This window comes from Recurvomyces mirabilis (genome assembly GCF_035927965.1).
Source record: "Recurvomyces mirabilis strain CCFEE 5264 chromosome Unknown scaffold_4, whole genome shotgun sequence".
Taxonomy (NCBI): domain Eukaryota; kingdom Fungi; phylum Ascomycota; class Dothideomycetes; order Mycosphaerellales; family Teratosphaeriaceae; genus Recurvomyces; species Recurvomyces mirabilis.
This window is the reverse complement of record NW_027041938.1, coordinates 859,745-883,373: the sequence shown is the minus strand read 5'-3', so window position 1 is coordinate 883,373 and position 23,629 is coordinate 859,745. Positions and strand designations below refer to the sequence as shown.

At 52.9% G+C, this 23,629-nt stretch overlaps 10 protein-coding genes and 1 non-coding gene across 11 annotated transcripts; 7 read left to right on the top strand and 4 right to left on the bottom strand.

Moving 5' to 3' along the window:
* Positions 1-533: 533 nt before the first annotated feature.
* Positions 534-1,267, top strand: LTS14_002191 (uncharacterized protein; the record flags this gene model as incomplete). Its single annotated transcript, XM_064834897.1, has 2 exons — positions 534-734; positions 797-1,267. The coding sequence occupies 2 exons, from the start codon at positions 534-536 to the stop codon at positions 1,265-1,267; spliced, it is 672 nt and encodes a 223-aa protein (XP_064697768.1).
* Positions 1,268-1,405: 138 nt separating this feature from the next.
* Positions 1,406-2,224, bottom strand: LTS14_002190 (uncharacterized protein; the record flags this gene model as incomplete). Its single annotated transcript, XM_064834896.1, has 1 exon — positions 1,406-2,224. One exon carries the CDS (start codon positions 2,222-2,224, stop codon positions 1,406-1,408), a length of 819 nt encoding a protein of 272 aa, XP_064697767.1.
* Positions 2,225-3,274: 1,050 nt separating this feature from the next.
* On the top strand, positions 3,275-5,846 carry LTS14_002189 (uncharacterized protein; the record flags this gene model as incomplete). Its single annotated transcript, XM_064834895.1, has 5 exons — positions 3,275-3,454; positions 3,536-4,275; positions 4,328-4,608; positions 4,668-4,819; positions 4,872-5,846. 5 exons carry the CDS (start codon positions 3,275-3,277, stop codon positions 5,844-5,846), a joined length of 2,328 nt encoding a protein of 775 aa, XP_064697766.1.
* A 1,754-nt stretch (positions 5,847-7,600) lies between these two features.
* LTS14_002188 (uncharacterized protein) lies at positions 7,601-9,643 on the bottom strand (the record flags this gene model as incomplete). The annotated part of the gene is made up of 2 exons (XM_064834894.1): positions 7,601-8,068; positions 8,357-9,643. The coding sequence occupies 2 exons, from the start codon at positions 9,641-9,643 to the stop codon at positions 7,601-7,603; spliced, it is 1,755 nt and encodes a 584-aa protein (XP_064697765.1).
* Positions 9,644-9,913: 270 nt separating this feature from the next.
* SEC13 (GTPase-activating protein S13) lies at positions 9,914-10,873 on the top strand (the record flags this gene model as incomplete). The annotated part of the gene is made up of 1 exon (XM_064834893.1): positions 9,914-10,873. The coding sequence occupies one exon, from the start codon at positions 9,914-9,916 to the stop codon at positions 10,871-10,873; it is 960 nt and encodes a 319-aa protein (XP_064697764.1).
* Positions 10,874-11,946: 1,073 nt separating this feature from the next.
* Positions 11,947-12,057, bottom strand: LTS14_002186. Its single transcript has one exon. It is a non-coding gene; the product is annotated as a tRNA-Ile (tRNA).
* A 1,277-nt stretch (positions 12,058-13,334) lies between these two features.
* On the top strand, positions 13,335-14,585 carry LTS14_002185 (uncharacterized protein; the record flags this gene model as incomplete). Its single annotated transcript, XM_064834892.1, has 1 exon — positions 13,335-14,585. The coding sequence occupies one exon, from the start codon at positions 13,335-13,337 to the stop codon at positions 14,583-14,585; it is 1,251 nt and encodes a 416-aa protein (XP_064697763.1).
* A 1,105-nt stretch (positions 14,586-15,690) lies between these two features.
* Positions 15,691-16,758, top strand: ERV29 (ER-derived vesicles protein erv29; the record flags this gene model as incomplete). The annotated part of the gene is made up of 3 exons (XM_064834891.1): positions 15,691-15,988; positions 16,072-16,565; positions 16,621-16,758. 3 exons carry the CDS (start codon positions 15,691-15,693, stop codon positions 16,756-16,758), a joined length of 930 nt encoding a protein of 309 aa, XP_064697762.1.
* Positions 16,759-17,084: 326 nt separating this feature from the next.
* Positions 17,085-20,108, top strand: NUP84 (Nucleoporin nup84; the record flags this gene model as incomplete). Its single annotated transcript, XM_064834890.1, has 2 exons — positions 17,085-19,332; positions 19,387-20,108. The coding sequence occupies 2 exons, from the start codon at positions 17,085-17,087 to the stop codon at positions 20,106-20,108; spliced, it is 2,970 nt and encodes a 989-aa protein (XP_064697761.1).
* A 514-nt stretch (positions 20,109-20,622) lies between these two features.
* On the top strand, positions 20,623-21,771 carry LTS14_002182 (uncharacterized protein; the record flags this gene model as incomplete). Its single annotated transcript, XM_064834889.1, has 2 exons — positions 20,623-21,056; positions 21,114-21,771. The coding sequence occupies 2 exons, from the start codon at positions 20,623-20,625 to the stop codon at positions 21,769-21,771; spliced, it is 1,092 nt and encodes a 363-aa protein (XP_064697760.1).
* An 87-nt stretch (positions 21,772-21,858) lies between these two features.
* Positions 21,859-22,504, bottom strand: SFT2 (protein transport protein sft2; the record flags this gene model as incomplete). The annotated part of the gene is given in 4 exon segments (XM_064834888.1): positions 21,859-22,011; positions 22,027-22,158; positions 22,207-22,360; positions 22,440-22,504. 4 exon segments carry the CDS (start codon positions 22,502-22,504, stop codon positions 21,859-21,861), a joined length of 504 nt encoding a protein of 167 aa, XP_064697759.1.
* Positions 22,505-23,629: the final 1,125 nt, after the last annotated feature.

Here is a 23,629-nt window from a genome sequence, read left to right as displayed (position 1 = left end):
CCAGCATATCCATCGTACAAACGTTCGCGGGACCACACTCATCGGTGTTTGAGAGCAGCACTCTCAAGGCCGAAGCCGCTCAACTTCAATCGCCGCTCGCATGTCCCACATCTCGTCTCGTGGGCATCCCGTCAAGACCGGTACCTGCTTCACATCTTCCGAACAAATGGGAAGCACTGCCGGATCCCAATGACGAGACCAACCACACTGCTGGATCCCAATGACGAGACCAACCACACTGCTGGGCCAGGTACCGCGTGCTCGGCGTCGTCAACTTTTGTGATCCTTCTGCTACTGGGAGGCAACCGTGTTGGTGTGCCGATGCGGCATGTTGGTCCTCCCCTTCCGAACCAGACAACGGTGAGGTATAGTATACATCCACTCCCATTATACATGCCCATCCTTGTTCCTTCCTGAGCCTTCTCTTCCCATACGTCTCATATCCCTTGACCTGTAACAAGCACCTCCTGGACTAAGACGGAACCCTGAACCATAACACCATCAACCATCAATCATCTTTCATTCCTTCGACAATGTCTACCAGAGCAGTCGCACATCTTCCTCCTACGCCACCCTCAGAACCTAGCACCATGACGGCGACAGCACCAACATCAGCATCCATGGAACAGACGAAACATATCTGGGTTATAACAGGGCCGGCAGGATGCGGAAAGACTTCTGTGGCCGAACACCTACATCAACAACTATCACTACCATATCTTGAAGGCGATACTGTAAGTCTGCCAGCATGTCCGTACTCCAACGAACGAACGTACGTACTGACAAGCCATTCCAGTTCCACACGCCCGAGAACGTCCAAAAAATGGCCGACGGCCAACCCCTCACAGACGCCGACAGATGGGACTGGCTAATCCTCCTCCGCGAACAATCCATCCTGACCCTCTCCAAACCCACCTCCACCAGCACAACCACAACCTCAACCCCATCCGGCGTAATAGTAACCTGCTCCGCCCTGAAACGCAAATACCGCGACGTCCTACGCATCGCGACCTACCACCGCCCGGACATAAAAGTGCACTTCGTCTTCCTCCAAGCCTCCGAGTCAGCGCTGATGGATCGTGTACGGGGGAGGCAGAACCATTATATGAAGGACTATATGGTGCATTCTCAATTTCAGAGTTTGGAGGCGCCGATGGAGGATGAGTTGGGGAATGATGTTCTGGCTGTGGATGCTAGTGGGAACAGTGTTGACGTACAGAATCTGGCGTTGAGCGCTGTGAGCAAAGCGTTGAAAGGTGGTAGGTAGGACATAAGGACGATATGGTGTACAGGGCCCTTCAGAGGGACCGGAGGGGAGGGGCGTTGCAGGTGTCTGGGAGATGGGATATACCATTGCTAGCATTTGCGTTTACAGCCCTACAAGTCTGCACTACCTCACACTCACTCATGACTTCACCCCAAAAGCCGCATCAACAATCGCAGCCAACTCCCCCAAACTCTTCACCTCAAGTTGAAAAGCATAAACATCCTGCTCACCCTTCTCACTCCCCTCACCATGTGCACCAACCCACGAACCATCATGCTGCGCCCCTATTCTTGACCCCTGTCGATTGACCCACACACTCTGCAACTGGAAATCCCGGGCAGGTCCATGATCATGAAAAAGCGACTGCGCCACATGCACCAGATCGCCCCTCTCGACGCCGAAGTCCGATTTCAGGTGATCAAGGAGGTAGTGGAAGTTCTTGGGATCGGGTTTGTATGAGCCGATGTCTTCGGCTGTGTAGATGGCGTCGAAGTGGCAGCCCTTGAGAGCATGGCTCATGGTTCCAGCGAAGGATTTGTTGTCCACGTTTGTCAAGGGGATGAGTTTGTAGTGTTTTGATAATCGTTGGATTGCGTCTTCGGTATCGGGAAAGGCTTCATAGGTGCCGATCTTGGAGCCGTAATCTTTGCAGGCCTGCTCGACCTGGTCCTGAGTCAATATGCCGTCTTGAACAACGTTGATCTGTTTTGCATATTGGCGAAGTCCCTCGGCTATGACGTCGCTTTGAAGCATCGTTGGGTTGTTCCTCTGGACCACGGTGTCAATTTTGCCTAGAGCCTGCATGAATTGCTTGCGTTCTGGGAGGTAGGGACCCAGGGCTGTGGCACGGGCGGTACTATCGATGCCGGTTTCCCAGTCTACTAACGTGCCGAAGATGTCGAAGGAGAGGGCTTTGATCCGGGTCCAAGGGATGGTCGCCGCTTGAGTAAAGGCCATAGTGGGAAAGTGTGCTTGTTGTTCTGGTGGCGAGGTATTCCAATGGCTGGTCGTGTTCTTCGAGATGAGATTGCAACGGGACGATGAGAGAAGAACTTGTTCAATATATATGTGGCGTGCCAGTTGCTCGGGTACTGCTTGAGATGCGCCCTTCGACAATATCAGTGGATCAAGCTATGTGTTTCTTCTACGTTGTGTATTTGGTCAGTCAAGGATTGAAGCCAAGCAGCTAGACAATGACATCGGCCTGCCAAACAAGGCAAGCGCAGGGCGTCTCGAATTCCATCTCAATTGCAAGCACTACTACATTTCCCTTTCACATTCATCCCTTGGGCATCACATCGCCACAGCGTACTTCGCTAAGTTGTAAGCTTCTCACAATGATTGGCATCACGGCATCACGGAGTTCATGGAGGATGCTGAGACCATCGAGATGATATGGCTTCGGGCGGTAGGGAAGGGAACGGCCGCGCCCGAACTCCAACGATGAACGAACTCCAGCTCCTCTGTTCTACACTCCTCAAGTCGACAGCAATATGGTTTTGTCAATGGCCCCGACAGTCATTGGTGTAGGAGCCTGGATAACTACCCGCAACCTCAGCAATGCCAGCCAACGGCTTCCCGCCCTCGTGGCGTTGGTACCAAAAATCGCGCTGCGGATCTCCTTGTTATGAGGCATTTTCTACACCAATCTGGTCTCGAGCACATCCCATGCCTTGGACGCCATGACCTCTACCTCATTCTGATCTGGACGATCCGAAGAGTCGGTTTGTCGTGTGGAGACTTCTGCTGCAACGAGATTGGTGCCTGTCCAATCTTATCACACTCACCTTGTCGGTATTGTCTCGAGGCTATCGACGGATGAGGCCTGGTTAGACGCGGCACGCAGCAGTCCCACATGGTGCACGTGTATATGCGTGGTTTAATAGACCCTTAGATCGTTCGCGAGTGAGTGGGTATTCGCGGGCATTGGGCAAGTATTTCTTGCATTCCTCCCTCGCATCTCTTCCGCCAAACTTCTTGCTTCCTCCTCATCTCATTCTCGCAAATATGGCCAACGATAGCGCACACGTTCAACACGGCGGCGATGCAATTGAGCGCACCAAGACTACCGACAGCACGAAGCACGGATTCGCTTACCAGCGCCGAGTTTCGATTACCGCGACTGATGCCGAGTCGATCTTGTCTGAGAAGGCTGGCGTGTGCGAAGACGACTTCAAGAAGAAGCAAGTATGTCACTTACTATCTTTCTACCCGAGCGTAGTTTTCAGCATAGCTACGCTCCTCCAAGCCAAGCTCATCCAACTGTAGATCTTCAAAGGCTGGACTCTTCTCTGGCTAGCCTATCAGTCAACCGGTGTCATCTACGGCGATATCGGCACCTCACCACTCTATGTATACAGCTCGACTTTCTCCTCTGAACCATCCCAAGCAGATTTGCTCGGCGCACTGTCACTGATCATCTGGAGCATTACACTCATCGTCACGATCAAATATGTGCTCATCGTTATTCGCGCCGACGACGAAGGCGAGGGTGGCACGTTCGCCATCTATACACTTCTCTCGCGTTACTCGGACATCATGAAGCGCGACCCTCGACGCAATCGCATGGTCAAGATGGAACGATACAACACGAATGAGATAGCGCCGAGCAATCGTGGTATACGGACATGGCTAGAACGGAGCAGGATCGCCCATGCCATACTCAAGATCCTGGCTGTGCTTGGCGTCAGCTTGATCATGGCTGATGGCATCTTGACACCTGCGCAATCCGTGCTTGGCGCAATCCAAGGTCTGGAGGTCATCAAGCCGGACATCTCCAGTGGCACAATTGTGGGAGCTTCGTGTGGGATCCTGATCCTCCTCTACCTGGTCCAGCCTTTTGGCATCCACAGGATCTCTAGCGCTTTTGCTCCGGTGGTCATCATCTGGCTGCTCTTCAATGGTAGCTTTGGTGTCTATAACCTCGCTGTTCACGACTGGCGAGTCCTGAAGGCTTTCTCGCCTTACTATGCTGGTGACTGGTTCGTTCGCAATGGTTCGACTGGCTGGTGAGTGCTCCGTATTTCGTGGATATCTTGGAGACACTGACACGAAAGATAGGGCTAACCTTGGTGGCATTCTCCTCGCTTTCACAGGTGTTGAGGCCCTGTTCGCTGACCTGGGCGCTTTCAGCAGGCGCGCTGTCGGGCTCTCGTGGCTGTGTCTTGCTTACCCTTGCTTGCTCCTCGCGTACATCGGTCAGGCCGCATACATCTCCAAGATCCCGTCTGCATACTCGAATCCTTTCTTCCAGACCGTACCGCCCGGCATGTTCTACCCGTCGCTCGTCATTGCCATTCTGGCTGCTGTTGTGGCATCACAAGCGCTCATTACCAGTACTTGTAGGTCCATACAACTTTCACTACCTCTGATGATCACTGACTTATGCTGACCTCCATAGTTCAACTGCTGTCACAAGTCATGAATGCCAGCTACTTCCCACATATCACTATGATCTACACCAGTGATAGATTCCATGGTCAGGTCTACATCCCAATGGCCAACTGGCTAATGATGATCGGCACTGTCATTGTGACAGCAGTCTACAGCAACGTAAGCACCTTTCTTTCACCTGCCGAGATCATGTTGCTAACCTTGAGATCAGACGACTCGCCTTGGCCACGCATATGGAGTTTGTGTCATTCTCGTCACCTTCATCACCACAAATCTGGTCACTCTGGTCGCCATTATTGTCTGGCGCATTCACCCTGCCATCGTCTTCGCAGTGTGGCTGCCTTTCGTCCTGCTCGATGGGCTGTATCTCACCTCCGCTCTCACCAAGGTGCCTAGCGGTGCTTGGTTCACTTTGATGCTGGCATTCCTCCTCGCGTCCTTCTTCAGCCTTTGGCGATATGGCAAAGAGAAGCAATGGACGTGCGAGGCTACAAATCATCTCGACCTCTCCGACCTTGTTGCGAAAAGCACGCTTACAACCGGCGTGGAAGCGATTAGCGACAGAGGCACAACTCTTGCTCTCTCCCCTCGCTGTGGTAGCGGCGAGCTGACTACTATCAACGGCATGGCCATCTTCTTCGACAAATCTGGTGACTATGCCCCACCAGTCTACGAGCAGTGGCTTCGCAAGTTTCGCGCTCAGCCTTCGGTTGTGGTGCTTATGCACATGCGTGCCATCTCTCGTCCTTACGTCGATGAAGAAGAGCGCTACACAGTCTCTCGCACCAGTGTACGCAACCTCTACCGACTGACGATCCGACACGGCTACAACGACCACGTCATTACGCCCGATCTTGCAAGGCTGGTATACGAGCAACTTCGAGCTGCAATCGTTCGAGGTGGGGTCAAACCTGCGCCTACTGAAGATGTGGCGATTGTTGGTGCTACTGGAGCAGAGCATCCTGGATTGCAATCGAGGCTACGGACTCTTGATGAGGCATACGAGACCCAGACGCTGTATCTGGTTGGCAAACAGCAGATGAGGGTGAGCAGGCAGTACAATTTTGTGAAAAAGACGCTGCTCGAGGCGTTCTTGTGGGTGAGGGACAACTCCCGAGGCAGGATTGAGAGATTGAATGTGCCAATCGAGAAGCTGGTTGAGGTTGGCTTTGTGGGTGAGGTGTGAGCGTAGCCAGAATTGTACAGCACGTACCGAGTAAAGATCGCCGATCCATCGTCCATTCTTCAAGCCCGAAACTTTGGAGTAATCTCCATGATGTTCACCACCTTCTGACGGACGACAAACTCCATAGCATGACTTTGCTAAGGTGATACCGCAGAGAAGAATCGGGACTTATAACATATGACTTAGCTCCACGACTCCACAGGGACTCAGGTATCTCGGAAAATTGCCAGAGAATCACTTCCCCTGAAACATACGTTCGTCCCACCATACATGTACCCACAGTAATGATATGAAACTATGTTGACAAGGGAGTGGCGGGAATGCGTGGCAAGCCAATCCACAAAACCAGCTGTTTAGGACCGAACCTCTAGAGACTTCGCAGTTGCATCCTGGAAGTAGTGAATGAAGCGCACTGCCATGCTTACTTCCCTGTTTTTCACTGAGCGCCACACGGAGTCAGACCAAGGACTGTTCTGGTTTCAACTTTAGGTGTATTGCACTAACACATTGGACTATTCTTTCTCTCACCACCATCATGCCGCAAGTCGCCCCCATGCTAGAGGAACTGGGCGCCACGATCCTTCTTACTCTTCGACGTCGAGCGTGAATGTGAGAAGGTTATCTCGAGCCAGATACCCACTCAGGGTCGCGGTACCAGACTTCTGCGCAAAGCTGTAAGGTTTCTTGAAGATGAGATGCTTGAAAATGGACAGAGCCGAGAGACACGTCGACACACAGGCCATCGCAGTCATCAAATCGAGGACCACGACCCTTCTAAGGTCTCCGCGATAAAGCACCGCCTACGACGCAGCCGATACATCGACGAGCACGAAGCCTAGATTCTCCAGAGTCCAAACTACCGGCCTAGAGGTCGCGACAGACCCCCCATCGCACATTACCAGCTACATCATGACGAAGCGTATGACCAGCTGCACCATTTTCTCCAGCAGCCCTTGGACGGAGCTGAATTTACCGCGCACCGGCGCCTTTCCATCGCTTGGTCTCGAGCAAATGGACTCCGCCGTGCGCAGCCGACCTCCCGTTCAAGGTCTTCGACGACCTTGACGTTCTACTCTTCGACAACCAGCTTTGCCGCCGTGTCCACCTCTCCTGGTCCGACCTCGGACGAGGGCACCTTCTAGGCCAGACGATATTCGACTCGTCTAAAGCGCGGATATCCATCATCCTCAACAAAATCGAGCTTCTAGATGCTATCGATGGAATCGATGTGCCACTAAAGTGGGGCGCGCTGGTGCATGAGATGCTGCATGCTTGGGCTTTTGTGATGATCAAGCCTGGTGACAGGCGAGCAGGACATGGGCGGGAGTTTGAGTGTGGCGCTGCTGCGTTGACGAAGAGGCTAGGGTTAAGAGGTCTGGAAGTTGAGGAATCTGATAGATTGAGCGTTTGCTAGGCAACCCGTGGCTCTTTCGTTTGGTGTAGAATTAATGGTAGGTGCTGCTCATGGCTGGTAGAAAGGCGACGTCATCATGAATTCGCTATCTGCTCGTTCGCAAAGATGTCAGAACAGATCGCGTGAAGGCGTAGATGCAGTGCAGAGCAAAGTGCGAATGTTATCGTTACAAGTCCTGGTCCCGCTGCTACCCAATTGAGTCTATCCTCATCTGTAGCATCTCGAACGAGGGATCGTAATCGTCAGACATTGCTGAGCAGGAAATCAGGTCTCAGCAAAGATTCCTCACGTATAGTCTTTAGTGCCACCATAGTCCGATGGACGAAAGCTGGTGAACTCATCAAGATCTCGCCCCAGTGAAATCCATTCCACCACCAAATCGTGCAAACCCTCCTCCCTGCCGTCGCCCACCGGGCACAACACCAACAAGCGTTCCATCCTCTCCATACAACACCTCACTCATGCTCCCGCTCTCCTCACTCCTCGCACCGTGCAAAGACCTCAAATCACCATAGAAAGGCGCAGTGCCTTTCCACGCAGAAGGGGCAGACGTACCTATCTCATCTCTCGCCCCAGCACCGGCGGGCTGGCTCAACAAATCCACCACGTCCTGACCATCGCGAGGATCGATCCGACTGGTGTCGACGGCATCTGTACCGTAGTCAAGCGGGCGGGTATCGACAACCCGCTGTTGCGGTGGCAGAGCGAAAGGGGCAGGAACTAAGGGGCTAGGCCTCTGTTCTGAGTTGTCGAAGAGGGTGGTGGTTGTCGCGCTAGCTGGCGTAAGCGAGGAGTTCGTGGCGGTGGTCTGCAAAAGAAGAACTTACATCAGCTAAAATGTTACTTTGGCATTTGGTTACGGGCCTGTACTTCAGTGAACAGGCGATTCCCAGTGGTCGTAGGAGTGGTCTACGTCGCAGCCTGGAGCGCTGCAGATGTGGGTGTCGAAGTGCATGCTATCGATCGACATGCCGGATCTTGGAGTAGAGCTACCGGATCCGTAGCTTGAGTCGTGCGGTGAGTGCAGGTGTGGAGGATTTGGCAGCTGAAGGTGCTTTCCATTCTTAGTCGCAGTGCTTGTGGCGGTGATACTCACAGTTTCGACCATCTTGTCTCCTTCCACCTTCACTTCTCGATCCCGCAGCTTGCGCATCAAATCAAGGAATTGACTGTTGCGGAATTTGTCGGTGTTATTGTTCGAGACCTTTTCCAGAAGCTCGTGGGCTGTAGCAGCCAGGTCGTCTTCTTCCTGCCGTGTCTTCTGCTCGGCTCGGACGTCTTCTTGTTGGTTGATTGGTTGCTGTCGCTCAAGAGCATGATCGATCAAATCATCGACGATGTTCTTTTGCAGCTCGGCGTCAAGGGCTCGGAAGTCGTCTTGCTGCTCTTTAATCATGGCATCTGTATCTACGAGCTGCCTTCCCTGCTGACCTGCCACGCCAGCGCCGCGCAGTACATCATCTATGAACGTCCTCTGCTGCTCTATGCTCATCGACCGGAAATGATCCTGCTGCTCTTTCAATATATCAACTGTGTCTGTGAGACCGCTCTGCTGGGTTCGAACACCAGCCTCGCGTAGTGCATTGTCGACAAAATCTCTTTGCTGGTCGATACTAAGCGACCGGAAATGGTCTTGCTGCTCTTTCAACACAACATCTGGGTCTGCAGGATCACCCTGTCGGCGTTCTACGCCAGCCTCGCGCAATATGTCATCCACAGCCCTTCTCTGCTGGTCAACGTTCAGCGACCGGAACTGATCCTGCTCCTCCTTCGTGTCCATCTCAGCCATCACATCGTCCCTCGCTTGATCGAAGGCTTGCTCGAATGCAGCTTCATCGAAAGTATCGTACGCCGGCTGTTTGCCCTTCGACTGATGAGCTGGCGGCTGAAACGCAGACTGAGGTGTGAGGTTGCTCTGGAAGCCTGAGTACCCATACCGTGCTCGTTGCTGGAAAGCCAATGGTGAGGTCTGCTGTGCTCGGGGTACACTCTGTGCGATGTGCTGTCGGAAGCCTTGTGCCCATCCATTGGTGTTTGCCGTATCATGGGTTGGCTGCTGTTGCTGTAGAGGCGAAGGAGAGATGTGCATCTGCTGAAAGTCCGAGGCCCATGATGGGGTTTGAGATTGACCTGATTGTCCCCGTTGCTGGGGTGGAGGGGCATAGGTATGTGGTAGGTATGACTGGTAGTCTGCAAGAGGGACTCCCGCTTGGAACGCTTCAAACTCTGGATCTAAAAGACCAGCATTCGGGTCAAGCGAACGAAAGCCTTGTGCTGGTGATGATCGTGATACGAGACGATCCTGTTGCAGCGTCCGGTCGTGGTTCGATTGCTGTTTGAATTGCTGAAGCGGGTTGGAGGGCCCGCATAGTGCGTCCGCCATGGCGAGCACAATATGTACGAATTTAAAATCTTTGATGCTGGAAAGGCGACGCTGCATATATATCTGATGCTATTACTGTACTGCAGCACATGTTCGATATCGGGCCGAGGCTGATTCAAATGCCGACGTCAGGGTTCGCCAAGACAAACTTGAGGCAGGTACGGTGGCCTAAAACATTGCGATGCTAATAACAATTGTCATTGGGAGAGAGTGGACAAGTCAACAGCTAGCAACAAACATACCACCACGACATACTACACAACCGTTACCATGTCACAAGTGATATCATCCTCCGCACACGATGACATGATCCACGATGCAGTCCTCGACTACTACGGCCGCCGTCTCGCAACCTGCTCCTCCGACAAGACGATCAAGATATTCGACATTGAACCCTCTCCAGCTGCTCAGACACACCAGGGTGGACAGCAAGCACCTGATCAGCACAAACTCACTGCCACCTTGACTGGCCACGAGGGGGCTGTATGGTGTGTGGCGTGGTCGCACCCGAAATTCGGCGTCATACTTGCCAGCTCTTCCTACGATGGCCGAATCCTCATATGGCGGGAACAGAACGGGCAGTGGCAGCGCATATACGAATTCACAATGCACACTGCATCCGTGAATCTCGTAGCCTGGAGTCCGGCAGAATTAGGCTGCCACCTCGCGGCAGCAAGCAGCGACGGCAGCGTCTCAGTGCTCACATTCGACAACAACAACTTCTCTCACGCCATCTTTCCAGCCCACGGCCTAGGTGTCAACAGCGTCTCCTGGGCGCCCGCCACCTTACCTGGCCAACTCACCTCCGCACAAGCACCAGGCAAACAAGCAGAAGTCCAACGCCGCTTTGCTACAGGCGGTTCGGATAATCTTGTCAAGCTCTGGCAATACAACACCACGACACAATCCTACGATAACATCGCCACGCTTCCAGGCCACAGCGACTGGGTGCGGGACGTGGCTTGGTCCCCAACGCCGCTTAGTAAACAATACATCGCTTCTGCCTCGCAAGACCACACTGTCAGGATATGGACTCTCGCGGCTGGCAAGGATGTGGCTGATGCTAGTGCGTGGAAGAGCGAGCAATTGGATTTCGAGGTCGTGGTGTGGAGGGTGAGTTGGAGTATGGCGGGGAATGTACTGGCGGTTAGTGGAGGGGACAACAGGGTCAGTTTGTGGAAGGAGAAGTTGCGGGGTGGATGGGAGTGTGTGAAGACTATTGAGGAGTAGTGGCGCGGCGTGTGAGCGTCTGTATTGTTGTTTGTTCGAGGCATGGAGCGTGGCGTTCGGGTACAGCATAGATAGCTGAGGTGGGTAAAGCAGGCTACAATTGCGATGGCATTTATTAAGCCAGCATGATTGTGAGCACGAAGATCAGAACAGGCTTATGGATAGTGCAGGGACAAGCCAAGTCATCAGGCTTTGGTGACTGGTATAGGATCTATGAACACGAACCAATGTTTACAAGCCACCTCTGCATCCCTCCATAGCTTTCATTGATGAAGATACAGACCTTTTACTGACCACCTTGACCATCGTGCTGCAGAGCGAAAACCATCGGCCCTATGTCAAGCGACTCCGACTCGCTGAACGACTCCTCCGACTCCTCGAATGGGCCTGATAGTGGCATTATACTCCAATACATAAACGACTTCGAACCACACCGCTATCCCACCGGTGCACCTCTGCGCCTCGGGGCTGGTAGAGCATACCAGATCGGCTTAAGCTTCACAGAACGTTGTAGACGTCACTTGGGATCGAGGCGGGCGATCGATGTACCACGCCCTGAGCATGTCGCTCACAGAACAGCGAGGTCGATTACCGAGTCCACGATGGCGATTAGTGGGAGTCTGTCCTCTGAATGGCGGACAGGAACGCGAAGTCCAAGTGCTGCGAGGTTTGGGAATAGGCTTGTGGTAGTAAATACGGCTGTCTCTGACCGGTCGCGGTCTGATGTGAGAGGGAATGAGTTTGCGTGGCAGACTTCTGAGAGGCTGTATGGGTCGTATTCACGAGTGGGTCAGGGGAGGGACGTTGTGTGGCGGAACACGAGGCTGGATGGAGAGCAGGTGTTGATATGAGGTCAACACGCTCATACTTATGGCTTGTGAGATGTTGTCTAGACTATCTCATTATTTCATCGCCATCTGCTGCAATATAGCAATCCGTCTGAAAATATGCAAGGCTTGGTATGTATGGTTTTACAGCCCAAAAAGTCACTCACCTCATCGGCGGAAAGAAAAAGAAATGAATGGTCAATACGAGGCTGGCAGTGCTGTTAGAACCACGTCGTTACGGTTCACTTCTCGATAGAGACTTACGTCGAACTCGCGACCTTGGCGTTTCTGTCGTGCCTTCGTTAAGGAACAGACATATTAGCACCACGCTCTAACCAACTGAGCTAATCGACCAGAAGGTACAACTATAGTTGCACGTATCTGTGACCACTGTCGGGTGAGGTAAAATCTGGTGATATAGATAAGTAGAGGACATCACCCCGAGAAATAGCCGATGTCATCCAACGTGCCCTCGCTCTCACAATGAATGTTTGCAATCACGTTCTCCCATAGGCAAGACCTTGCCTACTGTAACGAAGCAGAGTGGAGCTCAAATGCTCAGAGCACGATGTTCTCACAACGTGGTTGACACAGTGGAGCAGAAGGCATAGATGAAGTCGGCGAATCATAGCAAGGCTCTTTGTTCCTGAGCTGACGCGAAGGAGCTGTTCTATTTGTGTAGTGGTAGCTCACGAGCTTGCGGTGCTCGTATGCAGGTCCCAACCCGTCCTAGAGACGTCGTGCTCGAGCAGTACATTCGATAATATGCCGTATCACATGAGGTCAGTAGGTACTTCCGTCTTCGAACTTGCTGTATGTCACGCGTCCCAAGACCATGCAGGCAAATATTGACCGCGGAAGGTGCGTGATTATTGAGTGATGGGAGGGGTCCAGTGAAGGTTCGATCGCTTGCATATGGAAGACTGGCGTTCTGTGTGGCGGTGTCACTTGCATTGGTCATGCAACGGCTTTCCACGCGTACCAAATATTATGCCATGACCATTGCGTAGAGTCCTTGACGTATTTCTCGTGATCAATACTGAAGCTTTCACCACGACAATATACCGCCCACAAGATGCACAATTGACCTCCTGTTTCAAGCCGGAGTGAACGGCATCAATAAAGTCGCTAGTTCACAAGGACCCCTGTCCATCGACGACCTCTCCGCGAACTCTCCACACACGCGGCACCCACTCACGCCGGCGACCTGCTGTCCTCACCAAGTCCTGCAACACGTGAAAGCTGTTCTCTACCCGCACATACCGCACACTTCTTAACACATTCGTTTGTACATTCCCCCATCAGCCTACAGTATATCGCGAAGACACGGCTCCGCTCTCATCTCCATCGCTGCACTCCTTGCTTCGACTGCAACGGCCCGGGCACCATACACTCGACTGCCCAGAGCATTGGCGTCTCGGCTCAACAACGCCTGCGTCGTACTGCACGCCAGTCACTCCAGTACTAGTACCAACATCTTGCAACTATACTCTACAACTTAAGTCAACATCACCGTCGCCACGAACCGCGTCCATCACTACTGCTGCACGAGCTAGCGTGCCGACATCCGGATTACTCGACACCTCAACAGCTACAACTCCATACACACGACCCACAGCACACCACAGCCCAGCATGGACGCCTGGCAGTCAGCCCAGAGCTGGATCGGTTTCTCCGGCGTCGTCGGGGCACTGGCTGCCTATTACTACTACTCACAGCAGCACAAAGCTCCTCGGCGAGGCAGCATTGCTGGACTTCCCGGCAAACGTCTCGAACAGGAGACTCGCAACAAGAAAGTCGAACGCGACACACAGCCTGCGAAGCATGGCGGTGCCAAAGATGCGTCAAAGAAGCGCAAGGCACCCAAGAAGGTACCAGCTCCTGTTCAGGAGACACCAGCAGTGGTAATACAGTCACCAGAGCGCGATGACAAGGAGGAAATGAGCAACAGGCAGTTTGCTGAGCAGATGGCCAAGGCTAGGAAGGGTGCCAATCTGTCTGCGCCGAAGGGAAAGGAACAGCGCCAACGCACCGTCAAGCAGGGCAGTGCTCAAGACACACCTGTCACGTCCTCGACCTCTTCACAGGACGAGGCTGATGCTGACGATGATTCGTTGCCGTCCGATACTCCTGCCAACAACGCAGGTGATGTGTCCGACATGCTCGAGCCGGTCGCTAAGGGCCCGTCCACCCTACGACTGACTGCCTCGAACCAACCCGAGAAGCAGCGTGCAGTCCGCCAGCAAAAGCAGGAGGAAGTAGAGACCAAGAAGCAACGCCAGAACAGGCAGAAGAAGGAGCAACAAAGGGTCGAGCGTGAAGCTGAGGAGAAAGACCGCAAGGTGCTGGAGGAAAAGCAGCGCCGTGCCGCTCGTGAAGCTCGTGGTGAGCCTGCGAAGAATGGCCTGGGTGCTTCCAAAGCACCTACCTCGAGTGCGTGGACTCCGTCTAAGTCAGCTCAACAGAATGGCGAGACTGTCAACGGTAACGGGCATGCTAATGGTCCTCTCCTCGACACTTTCGACGCAGAGTCAACTGCAAGCTCCACTGGTGGAATGGAAGCCAGCACAGCTGCCACTAGCACAACTGACGCCGAGCCGACTGAGCGTGAATTTCCAAGCGGCAAGCTGTCGGAAGATCAGCAAATGGCTATCGCCATGAAGCAGAGCGAGGACGAATCTGGCTGGACTACTGTTGCGCTTCCCCAGAAGAAGAAGGGCAAGAAGGCTAGTGGCGAGAGCACGCCTGTGGAGAGTTCTGCTCCTGCGGTCAAGCCAGTGCAGAAGACTGTCCCGAAGAGTGCTGCAAACGGCAAGCCTGCAGGTGGCTTTGCCGCTCTGAGCTTTGAGGGTGACAACGAGGAGTCTGCGTCTTGGGATCCGTGAGCAACGACATAGGCTTGTCTATGATCTGGAAGCGAGAAAGGATTGATAAAGGTATGATCTGAGATTTTCCTGTGCACAACAGAAATTGCGATCAGGCACGGCATGGGCATGGGAGTCGATACGGCAATTCTTTCCGTGCGAGCGCAGGAAGGTCAAGCATCTATCTCGGCGTTGCAGGCAGAATGTTCTGGGGCAGCACCAAAAGGGCAGGGACATTATGGGAATGAATGGGAGGCGAGGCTTTTTCTTCTGTTGTTGTATTTCTTCAGCGATTCTGGCAAGTCCGTTATGGATCAGTAACATGGGAGAAGTCGGGACGAGCATGGCCTCATCGGTTGTTTAGCTTAGATATATGCGCGCGGTTGCCGTTGCGCACTATGAACACCCGATCAGGCGAGCAGACGATTACAGAAATTGACAGTTGGGGATCTTGTAGTAAGCTCACGTATTTGACTTGCAATGTTCACGTCAGCTCATTCATCGTCCAACGGTCATGTCTTTGCTATTCTTACTTATGCTGCAGCATGCCACGGTGTAATCACCGCATGAGACCACGCTGCCCAGGACAAATCTTGACATGGCTAGTGGAGGCGTTTCCCGTCATATAGCCTGTTAGTCTCATTCGGATATGTGTTCTTTGTTCTGAAACCCGTCGAACTGTATCCGATACTCGCACTTTACCGGACTTAGCTCGTCTACTCTCTCCTTGTGAATTGAAGGAGGGTTCAAAGAAGCCAAGTGGCTAACCCACCAAAAAGAGCCGCAGCCCACTTCACCGCAAGCCCCCCACAATCCCAAACATCACTCTCCTTCACATTCGGAGCTTCTCTGTCTCCTGCTTTGTACATTTCACACATCTCACAATCCTGTGTGTGCTGGAGTCGGTGACTTACACTCCTTCTACCTGTTGAGTGCTGCCGGCAGCCAAGAGGTTCCAACCAGAGCATCGAACAAGAGATCGGATCGAGGAGCTGAGAACAAAGCTTACATACGCGAGGAACAAAGCTGTCCAGCGCTTTCCAACACCCACAGCACAGACAATAAAGCGCCACCGACCTCCACCGCCCCCTACAGAAAAATCTAGTATACACATCTCCCACCAACAATGGCCCAAATAAGAGGAACAGCGGGCTACCACCTCGGCAACCAAAACGCCTTTGGTCCCGGCTCAAGCCAACACGGCGGAGGCATGAATTCCGCCACCAATGACCCTTCGCCTCTGGATGCTATCAGGCAGCAGACGAGCAAGATCGAGGACTGGCTGGATACCATCTCGGACCCGGTCAAGCCGTATCTGCCTATGATCGGGAGGTTCTTGATCGTGGTGACGTTTTTGGAGGATGCGTTGAGGATTCTTACGCAGTGGAATGATCAGTTGGTCTATTTGCATGATTATCGACATAGTGAGTACTTGACAATTCTGAGCTCGAAAGGTCGGATACCAAGGGTATGGGAAGGCAAAGGCTAATATACATGTTTCCTACAGTCCCACGAGGCATCACCCACCTCTTCCTCATCATCAATGTCATTGCCATGACCGCTTCTTCCGTCCTCATCATCGCTCGCCGCTACAGCGAGTACGCCGTCATGGGCCTCATCGGCGTCGTTGTCACGCAAGCGCTCGGCTACGGTCTCATCTTTGACCTGAACTTCTTCCTCCGCAATTTGAGCGTCATGGGTGGTCTCTTGATGGTGCTGAGTGACAGCTGGGTGAGGAAGAAGTTCGCTCCTGCAGGCTTGCCACAATTGGATGAGAAGGATCGTAAGATGTATTTTCAGTTGGCTGGACGTGTGCTTTTGATCTTCTTGTTTGTGGGCTTTGTGTTTGCTGGCGAGTGGAGTGTAGGAAGGGTGATTGTCATTGTCATCGGAGCTGTGGCTTGTGTGATGGTTGCTGTGGGATTCAAGGCAAAGTGGAGTGCGATTATCTTGGTCATGATCTTGAGTGTGTTTAACATTTTGGTCAACAACTTCTGGACGGTAAATTCTCGCGCCTTTCTACTGATTGAAGTTTCTGTGCTGATGATCACTGCAGCTGCACCCACACCACCCTCACAAGGACTTCGCAAAGTACGATTTCTTCCAGATTCTGTCCATCGTGGGCGGGCTTCTATTGCTCGTCAACATGGGTCCGGGACAGGTGAGCTTCGACGAGAAGAAGAAGGTGTACTAGAGGCAGAGCATTGGCGCAATTGTAACCCAAGACCTAGGCGTCGAAAATGTTGGATGGGAAATAGCGAATGTAGAAAAGCAAAAGTGGCAGCAGTACTCCAATCACGACATCCAACATCTCCTCATCAGATACGTCAGTGCTTTCTGCCTTGTATGTTTGGTGATTAGTAGTTCAAATATCTTGCACGTGATTACGCACATATCGCGAACCACGCTAGCGCAAGCTTTCGCGGTGCTGTCTAGGAATGCGCTCCAGCCATTGATTGAATATTACTGCAAGAGTATACACTCCCTGGCGAATTCACCTCACTGCAGCAAATCGATAAGATGCCTCCACGGACTCGACAATCAACTACAGGCGGCATCGGCCGCCCTGCGACGCGCAGACAACGTGCACCTGTCGCGCGAAACACATCAGACTCTCGCTGGAACTTCACGTCAACCAACGACGACGTACGCGAATCTGTAGAAGAAGCAGACACGAACGGATTTGACGCCGATCATCACGAAGATATGCCGTCGTCACCTGAAGTGGAGGAGGCTGTTGCTCCACTCCGCGAGATGGCAGATCGTGTGGGAAAGGAAGTGGAGAGCTTCGCCATACAATTCGATATGTTCTTGAATGATCTACCGACGCGACAGAACAAGTATGATGCTGCCAAGGAGGTTGTGCAGAGGTTTGAGGATATTGCGAAGGACGCTGTGGATGCTTTGAAGAGGGGCCATCAGAAGGAGAGGATGGAGCAGTTGAGGAGAGAATGGAGTGAGAGAGCGCGACTGTCTGCTTCAGGAAGTATTAGGGCGGTTGGTCAGGGCAGTAGGAGTGGCGGTGGTGGTGTGGTGCAGGGCATGAAGGCGGACGCGGTCAAGGAGATGAGGTTGTGGCAGCAGGAGGCTGATATCTGGCGCCTGTTCTACATTGTGATTGACTACTTCTACGATAGCGATGTTCGGAATGAGAGGATGGCCAAGGAGCTTGCCATTTTACCGCCACCACATCGATATACATCTGAAAAGGAGATTTGGGAGCGTTTCCTACTGGAAAATCCAGTCGCCAAAGCGCATACAATTTACAAGCAGTGGTTCGAGCAGACTGCTGATCATCAGGAAAGCGATCTTGACGGTATTATGCAGACGCTAGAGGAGCGGCTAGGGACTGGCAGAGGGTTGTGGAAGAAGGGTTGGATGCATACCCGGGAAAAGATCAAGGGTGAGAAGAGACAAGGCAGGTGGGCCAGCTCTTCCAATGACAGGTTGCCGGAGATAAGGTCTACGTCGGGGACCGGCTTGCTTGTCACCAACGTGGATCCCGATGCTGCTACTCGTCAAGGTCGTGCACTGGAGAAGGAGGACAAGCATTTCGAACAGGCGATGTGGATCGCCTGCTGGGAAATGCTGCGGCGTGGCAAGTCATGGCAAGATGTTTTGAGCTGGTGTGAGGAGCATGCCGAGGGCTGGCGGGCCGCAGTACTGTGCCCAGCGACTGATGCCACGGACGCTCTATCCAATGCCGCATGGCGCAAGATGTGCTATCTGACCTCACAATCTGGGTGTTCGAACGACTACGAAGCCGCTGTCTACGGTCTACTGGGCGGTAACGTCAATGCCGTGCAGAAGGTCTGCCACACCACTGACGATCGCCTCTTCGCTCACTACAGCTGCACACTGGTGCGCCAATTCGAGCTCTACGTCCGGCATAACTTTCCTGGAAGGGTGGCTTCTCTTGCTCAGCGGCCCGTGGCCGAAGATGTGCTAGATGATGAGAACGTCGCACAGCGCATCATTACGGACTTCGTGCAACAGCTGCGCAGAAGTCAGGAGACGGCCGCCGACGCTGCACAGCCTCTGAAAGTGATTGAAGGCTTTCTTCTAGCAAACGATACAGAGTCCATGGCTGCGTATGTGGGTCAGGCTTTGTCAGAACTTGATAAGCTGCATGGCGGTCATGAACAAGCGATTATCCATCATGACGACCAACTACGACCAGAGGAGGACACGAAAGCAGCCTCCAGCATTGCGGCGGACCAACGAGCTCTGCGTATCGTGGCACACATGTATCTCGTTCTGACTGCGATTGACGATGACAGTCAGCCGCCGGAGACAATCCTGACGGAGCAGAACGTGGTCATTGCCCACATCCAAGCTTTACGCTACGCACGGAAACGCGACTTCGCCGCGGTCTATGCTTCACGGATCGAAGACGGGAACGCGGTCGTGGCACTAGCCCGTGTCTTGCAGGATATCAATGGCGTAAGAGAGCAGCAGACGATGTTGGGGTTGATGGTCCAATTCGATATGGATCAGTCTCTTGTACTTGGTGAGCTTCTGCGGTGGACGATGATCACAAAGCTCAATGCTCAAAAGACTCCCAAGAACTTGCTTCGGATCATCGAGGACTGTGAAGTCACGAAGCTTTACCCTGGCCAGCAAATCATCAGTGGCTTTTTGGCGATGGACACATCACTAAGCAATGATGACAAGGCCGTGCTCGATACTTTGCAGTGGTTTCAGGTTGTGCCGGGGCTTTGGAAGGCGACTTTTGAGGCTCTGGCCGAAGCTCTTCGTACCTGCTTGAGTAAGTCTTTCACGTCTCATATTCATGCAATATCATGCTAATATTCGACCACAGTGACTGGCCAACTTCCATGCGCTGTCAAGATCGTTGAGAGGTTCCCATACGAGGATATCTCTAAGCAGAAGTCCTATGGCGAGATTGGTCGCTCCGTGAACATCATGGACAAGAGTCTGATGCCTGAGGATCAAGATGAAGCGCTGAGATGGCAGATCTTGCAACAGCAGTCACAGACGTACTACGAGCTCGAGCAGCTTGTGCATGCCATTGAGACTCTGGCCAGCTGGGTCGGCGAGGAACGACCATATAGTGCGCAAGGCAAGCCTAACTCGCAAAAGCAACAAGAATTGAAGAAAGCCAAAGCTACCATGGACGAATCGATGATGCCGATATTATCTGGCATCCTTCTTCAACCCGTGGACGACGACGAGAAGAAATATCTCGATCGCATCCGTGATGCTTATCTTCCAGAGATCATCATGGCCTACATAACCGCGCTCTACACTTCTGGCCCCTTGATCTCACGGGACGCATACATCCAAATCATGGACCTGTCCGTTATCATCGCGTCGAAGGACTCCAATGACCTGGCAGCGATCTTCACTCAAGCTGGGCGAATGCGTGAGCTTGTGCAGCTGTTCGCGCAATCGAGTAAGATGATGCTTGTGATGAAAGCTACTGGTCGTCCACAGAAGCCTAGGAAGGATGGTAAGGGTCTGGGACTATGGGAGATTGGGCCACAGGGGCAAGGCGTCGTTGCTGAGATCGATGACTCGTAGCGTGAGCAGCGATGGAAGTGGGCGCGTCTGAAGGGGATCCCGTGGCCGAAGAGAATCGGTATGGCGATGGAGGGCGTGTGGAATGGAAGTCTGATTGGCTAGAATGGTTGGACGAGTCTGTTATACAGTATCAGGGCGATGTGTAGCGAGGCTCGGCTCACTCTATCGGCCATCGGGCTGATCAGTACGGTCTCGTGAACTTACCGTGGCTGTCAGGAACCGAGCAAGGCGCAACATCCCGAACAGTGGATTTGAGAATCGATGATTCTTTGATGCTTTGTCTTGCAACAATGCAGGCTACAATGGAATTGATACCGTTCCATTCATGCCAACACAATTGGATAAAGTAGAAGAAGATCACAACCACCTGGTCCGCTGCAGCATTTCGTTGTGTATCAGTGCCGTCGACATCACAGTCCTTGAAATACCCATGATTACGTCGCCCATCACTAGATCAACCAGTAACATGTTAATAAGCATTCCTACAACTAGTACCAGCACCAGCAACAATGATATGCCCGCTAGCGAGCATGCTGAGAACGAGGTAAGCAAGACTACGACGGACAATACGCTGACAGCAAACCCAGCCTTGGCTAACCTGCTCCAAACAACAGGCACAGCAACCCTCCATCCCATCTTCGCACGCTCAAACTTCACCGGCCTCTCCGATGCAAATTACCAGCGTATCTCGCCAGCATTGCTACTAGCCAGCAACATCATCTCAAGCCCACGCGCAACACTATGGTATCATACCTACCTTTTCGGCCCCCAGACACCCATCACAGACCTGCGCGGTAGACCACGCAACGTCGTCCACAAGATCTACCAGACTTACGATGACATGCCAAAGGTAGGCTGGCTCTCGAGTCAGACGACTGAAATGTACATCTCCGCGATGGTCAGTAGAACGGTGAAGTTCTCCTTCCTTGATACTGTGTTGGGGCAGAGGTATGGTGTTTGTCAGCCTGTTCGTCGGGTACGACAAGCTGGAAGGGGGTGCAATAGCCATATCATGCTCAACAAGCAGAAGCTGTTGGATACGATCTTGTCTCCAGGAAGGGATCAACCATACCACGCTGCACTTGGTCGATATATGGTTCTTGCCTCGACGCTGGTCCACGAGATCGCTCATGCTGTAGGTCACACCCGTTTCGGACCAGGCGCGGAGATGCTCTTTGAAGACGATGTCTATTGCGAAGCTGGTTTCGCATTCGAATCCTTCGTCTTGGGTGGTAAGCTCAATTACTTGCATATGAGAGCTAATCATGATCCCGTAGCGTCGGTGTTAGACTTTTTGCAGATACAGACAGCTGTTTGGCAGAAGGTGACAGACGTGTACAGTATGGTAAGTGCCGATCATATGCCCATGCGAGGTAAAGCACCGGAGGTGCCGGAGGAGTATGTGATGTCCAAGCAGACGATTGAAAAGTTCTTCGATCAGGCATTCTGGGATGGCGAAGTGCCGAAGATCAAGGCTGGGTGTATGAAGCATGATAGTGACGGTCTTCGGTTTCTTGTCGGGAATGTGACCCTACGTGCAGAAGAGATCTTATGGGAATACAGCTTCGATTTGTTACGACGCGGGAGGTGTCGAATAGCAAGTCCGTTCCTGGATCTTGGCTCGCGAAAGGCGAGTCCACACTCAGCACTTTGTACGATATGAAGCCGCGTGAGCAACCATGTATATGGGTAGGTATATTGAACATACTGTGTACAGTATCATGGCAGACTTGTAGCATATGAACAAACCTCATCCATTCATCCAAGCAGCGATACGATTGCCACCAAAATTGGCTGCGAATCGGAGACCTGTCGAGCCCATCGGGAAGTAAGACACCAGATACCACACCAGCGCCACGCTTTGCACGATCGACGAGAACAATGTGAGGATCGTACTGTGAAGCTGTAATAGACTAACATTAGCATTCGGTAGGCGGCAGCGGCGGCATTGTCCGATTAAAGGGTCCATCATGGGAGAGCTTGTGACAGCTCCACAGCTCGAGCTAAGATCTTGCACGCCGACTGGTCGATCGCCACGATACGAAGGCGGCTGCAGGGCATTTTGATGCAAAGATGAAGCAGGAATTGACGCACTTACTCCGAGGGCAAAGTAGAGCGTCAACGCAATACTGCCAAAATATGTCGCGGTGAAGGGCAGTCTTTCTGCCGAGACGAGATGCCGCGCTATTGTTCGAATGTCCGACGTCAGCAGGCGATCGGTTGCGCGAGGATATGCAAGCCACGCCCCGGATCTGCGCGCCATGACTGATCGATGCGCGCAAGAATAGCGTAGGCTTGGGAGGGTGTGCAGGTATGGGAGGACGTGCTTACCGTACACCATCGGACCCATCAGCACCGCCCAGGAGCTCAAGAATAATACTGAAGCCATTGTCCATCTGACCAGTTGTTAGCGCCATATCTCAAGTCATGTTCACCTTCGCTGACAAGACGACAATCGAAAGCGACGAGTCAATATCAACAGTTCGTGAAGTCCACGCCAGAGCCTGGAGCACGGGCGCAAAAGAGATGCGTCGGGAGGCTGCAGGACCCCAGACGAGTCTATGGTCACCGGGCACTCCCACTCCCACTGCATGCGCATAAGCGTCCGGTGGCGAACTGATCGACTATGCATCTCCCATACATGGCCGCGTGGCTGCGCACCCAATAGCCGTTGTCTTGCCTGTGATGATGTCTTGCATTGTTCGTAATCCTGCTCGAACAAGAGGAGAAACCGGATCAGGTTGCACACCCTCTCCGCGTCCCTCGGGCTTGTCGATCATGAGGGGAAAGAACAATAGGTGGGGTGGCGCAGCAGGTATACGTACAATATTGCGAATTTCCGTGGTCGTATACTCAGTATGGGTAGTAGAGTGAAGCAGACGACGAACAAGGCGATTGCGGCCAGATTGAGGCCGCCGAAGACGAGCAGCCTATCCCATCGCGATACTGTAGGCAGCTAGTCAGTAGTGTCTCGGATATCAATCCGAAGGGCAGCGTGATGGATTTGATCCTGGCAGCATGTGCATGGAGTACAGCGCTGTAGCTATGCGAACGCAGGAACTTTGCTGCTATCACGTATGACTCGCAGTAGCACCGCTGCACTCGTAGCCTGCATCTTGCCTGGCCGCGCATCGGGCGGAGCTAGTGAGGCTCTACCAGCCGCATACCTCTCCAACTTCTTCGTATACTCAAGTATCACATGTGCCGTGCAGCTTCAGATGTGCGGGCCAGGCCCAAAAGGATAGATGAGCGGTATCCCAACTTACATGCAAAAAAGCCCTCCTCTTCTTCGCGTCGCGTTCGTGCCGGCAAAGGCGCACCTGGGCCCTCCCCTTCAGTGGTAGGTAATCGTACAAAGCCCTCGTCGCCAAACGGATTGAGCAACTTCAGCCTGCCCAATATGGGGTTCTGCTTGTTCGTACTCGCTGGCTGTTCTCGTCTCGACCAGCCCAAGTTGTTCATGCTATCTCTGAATGATGTCGACGCCATGTCTTTGAGGGTTCGTTGGGATGTGGCGCTAG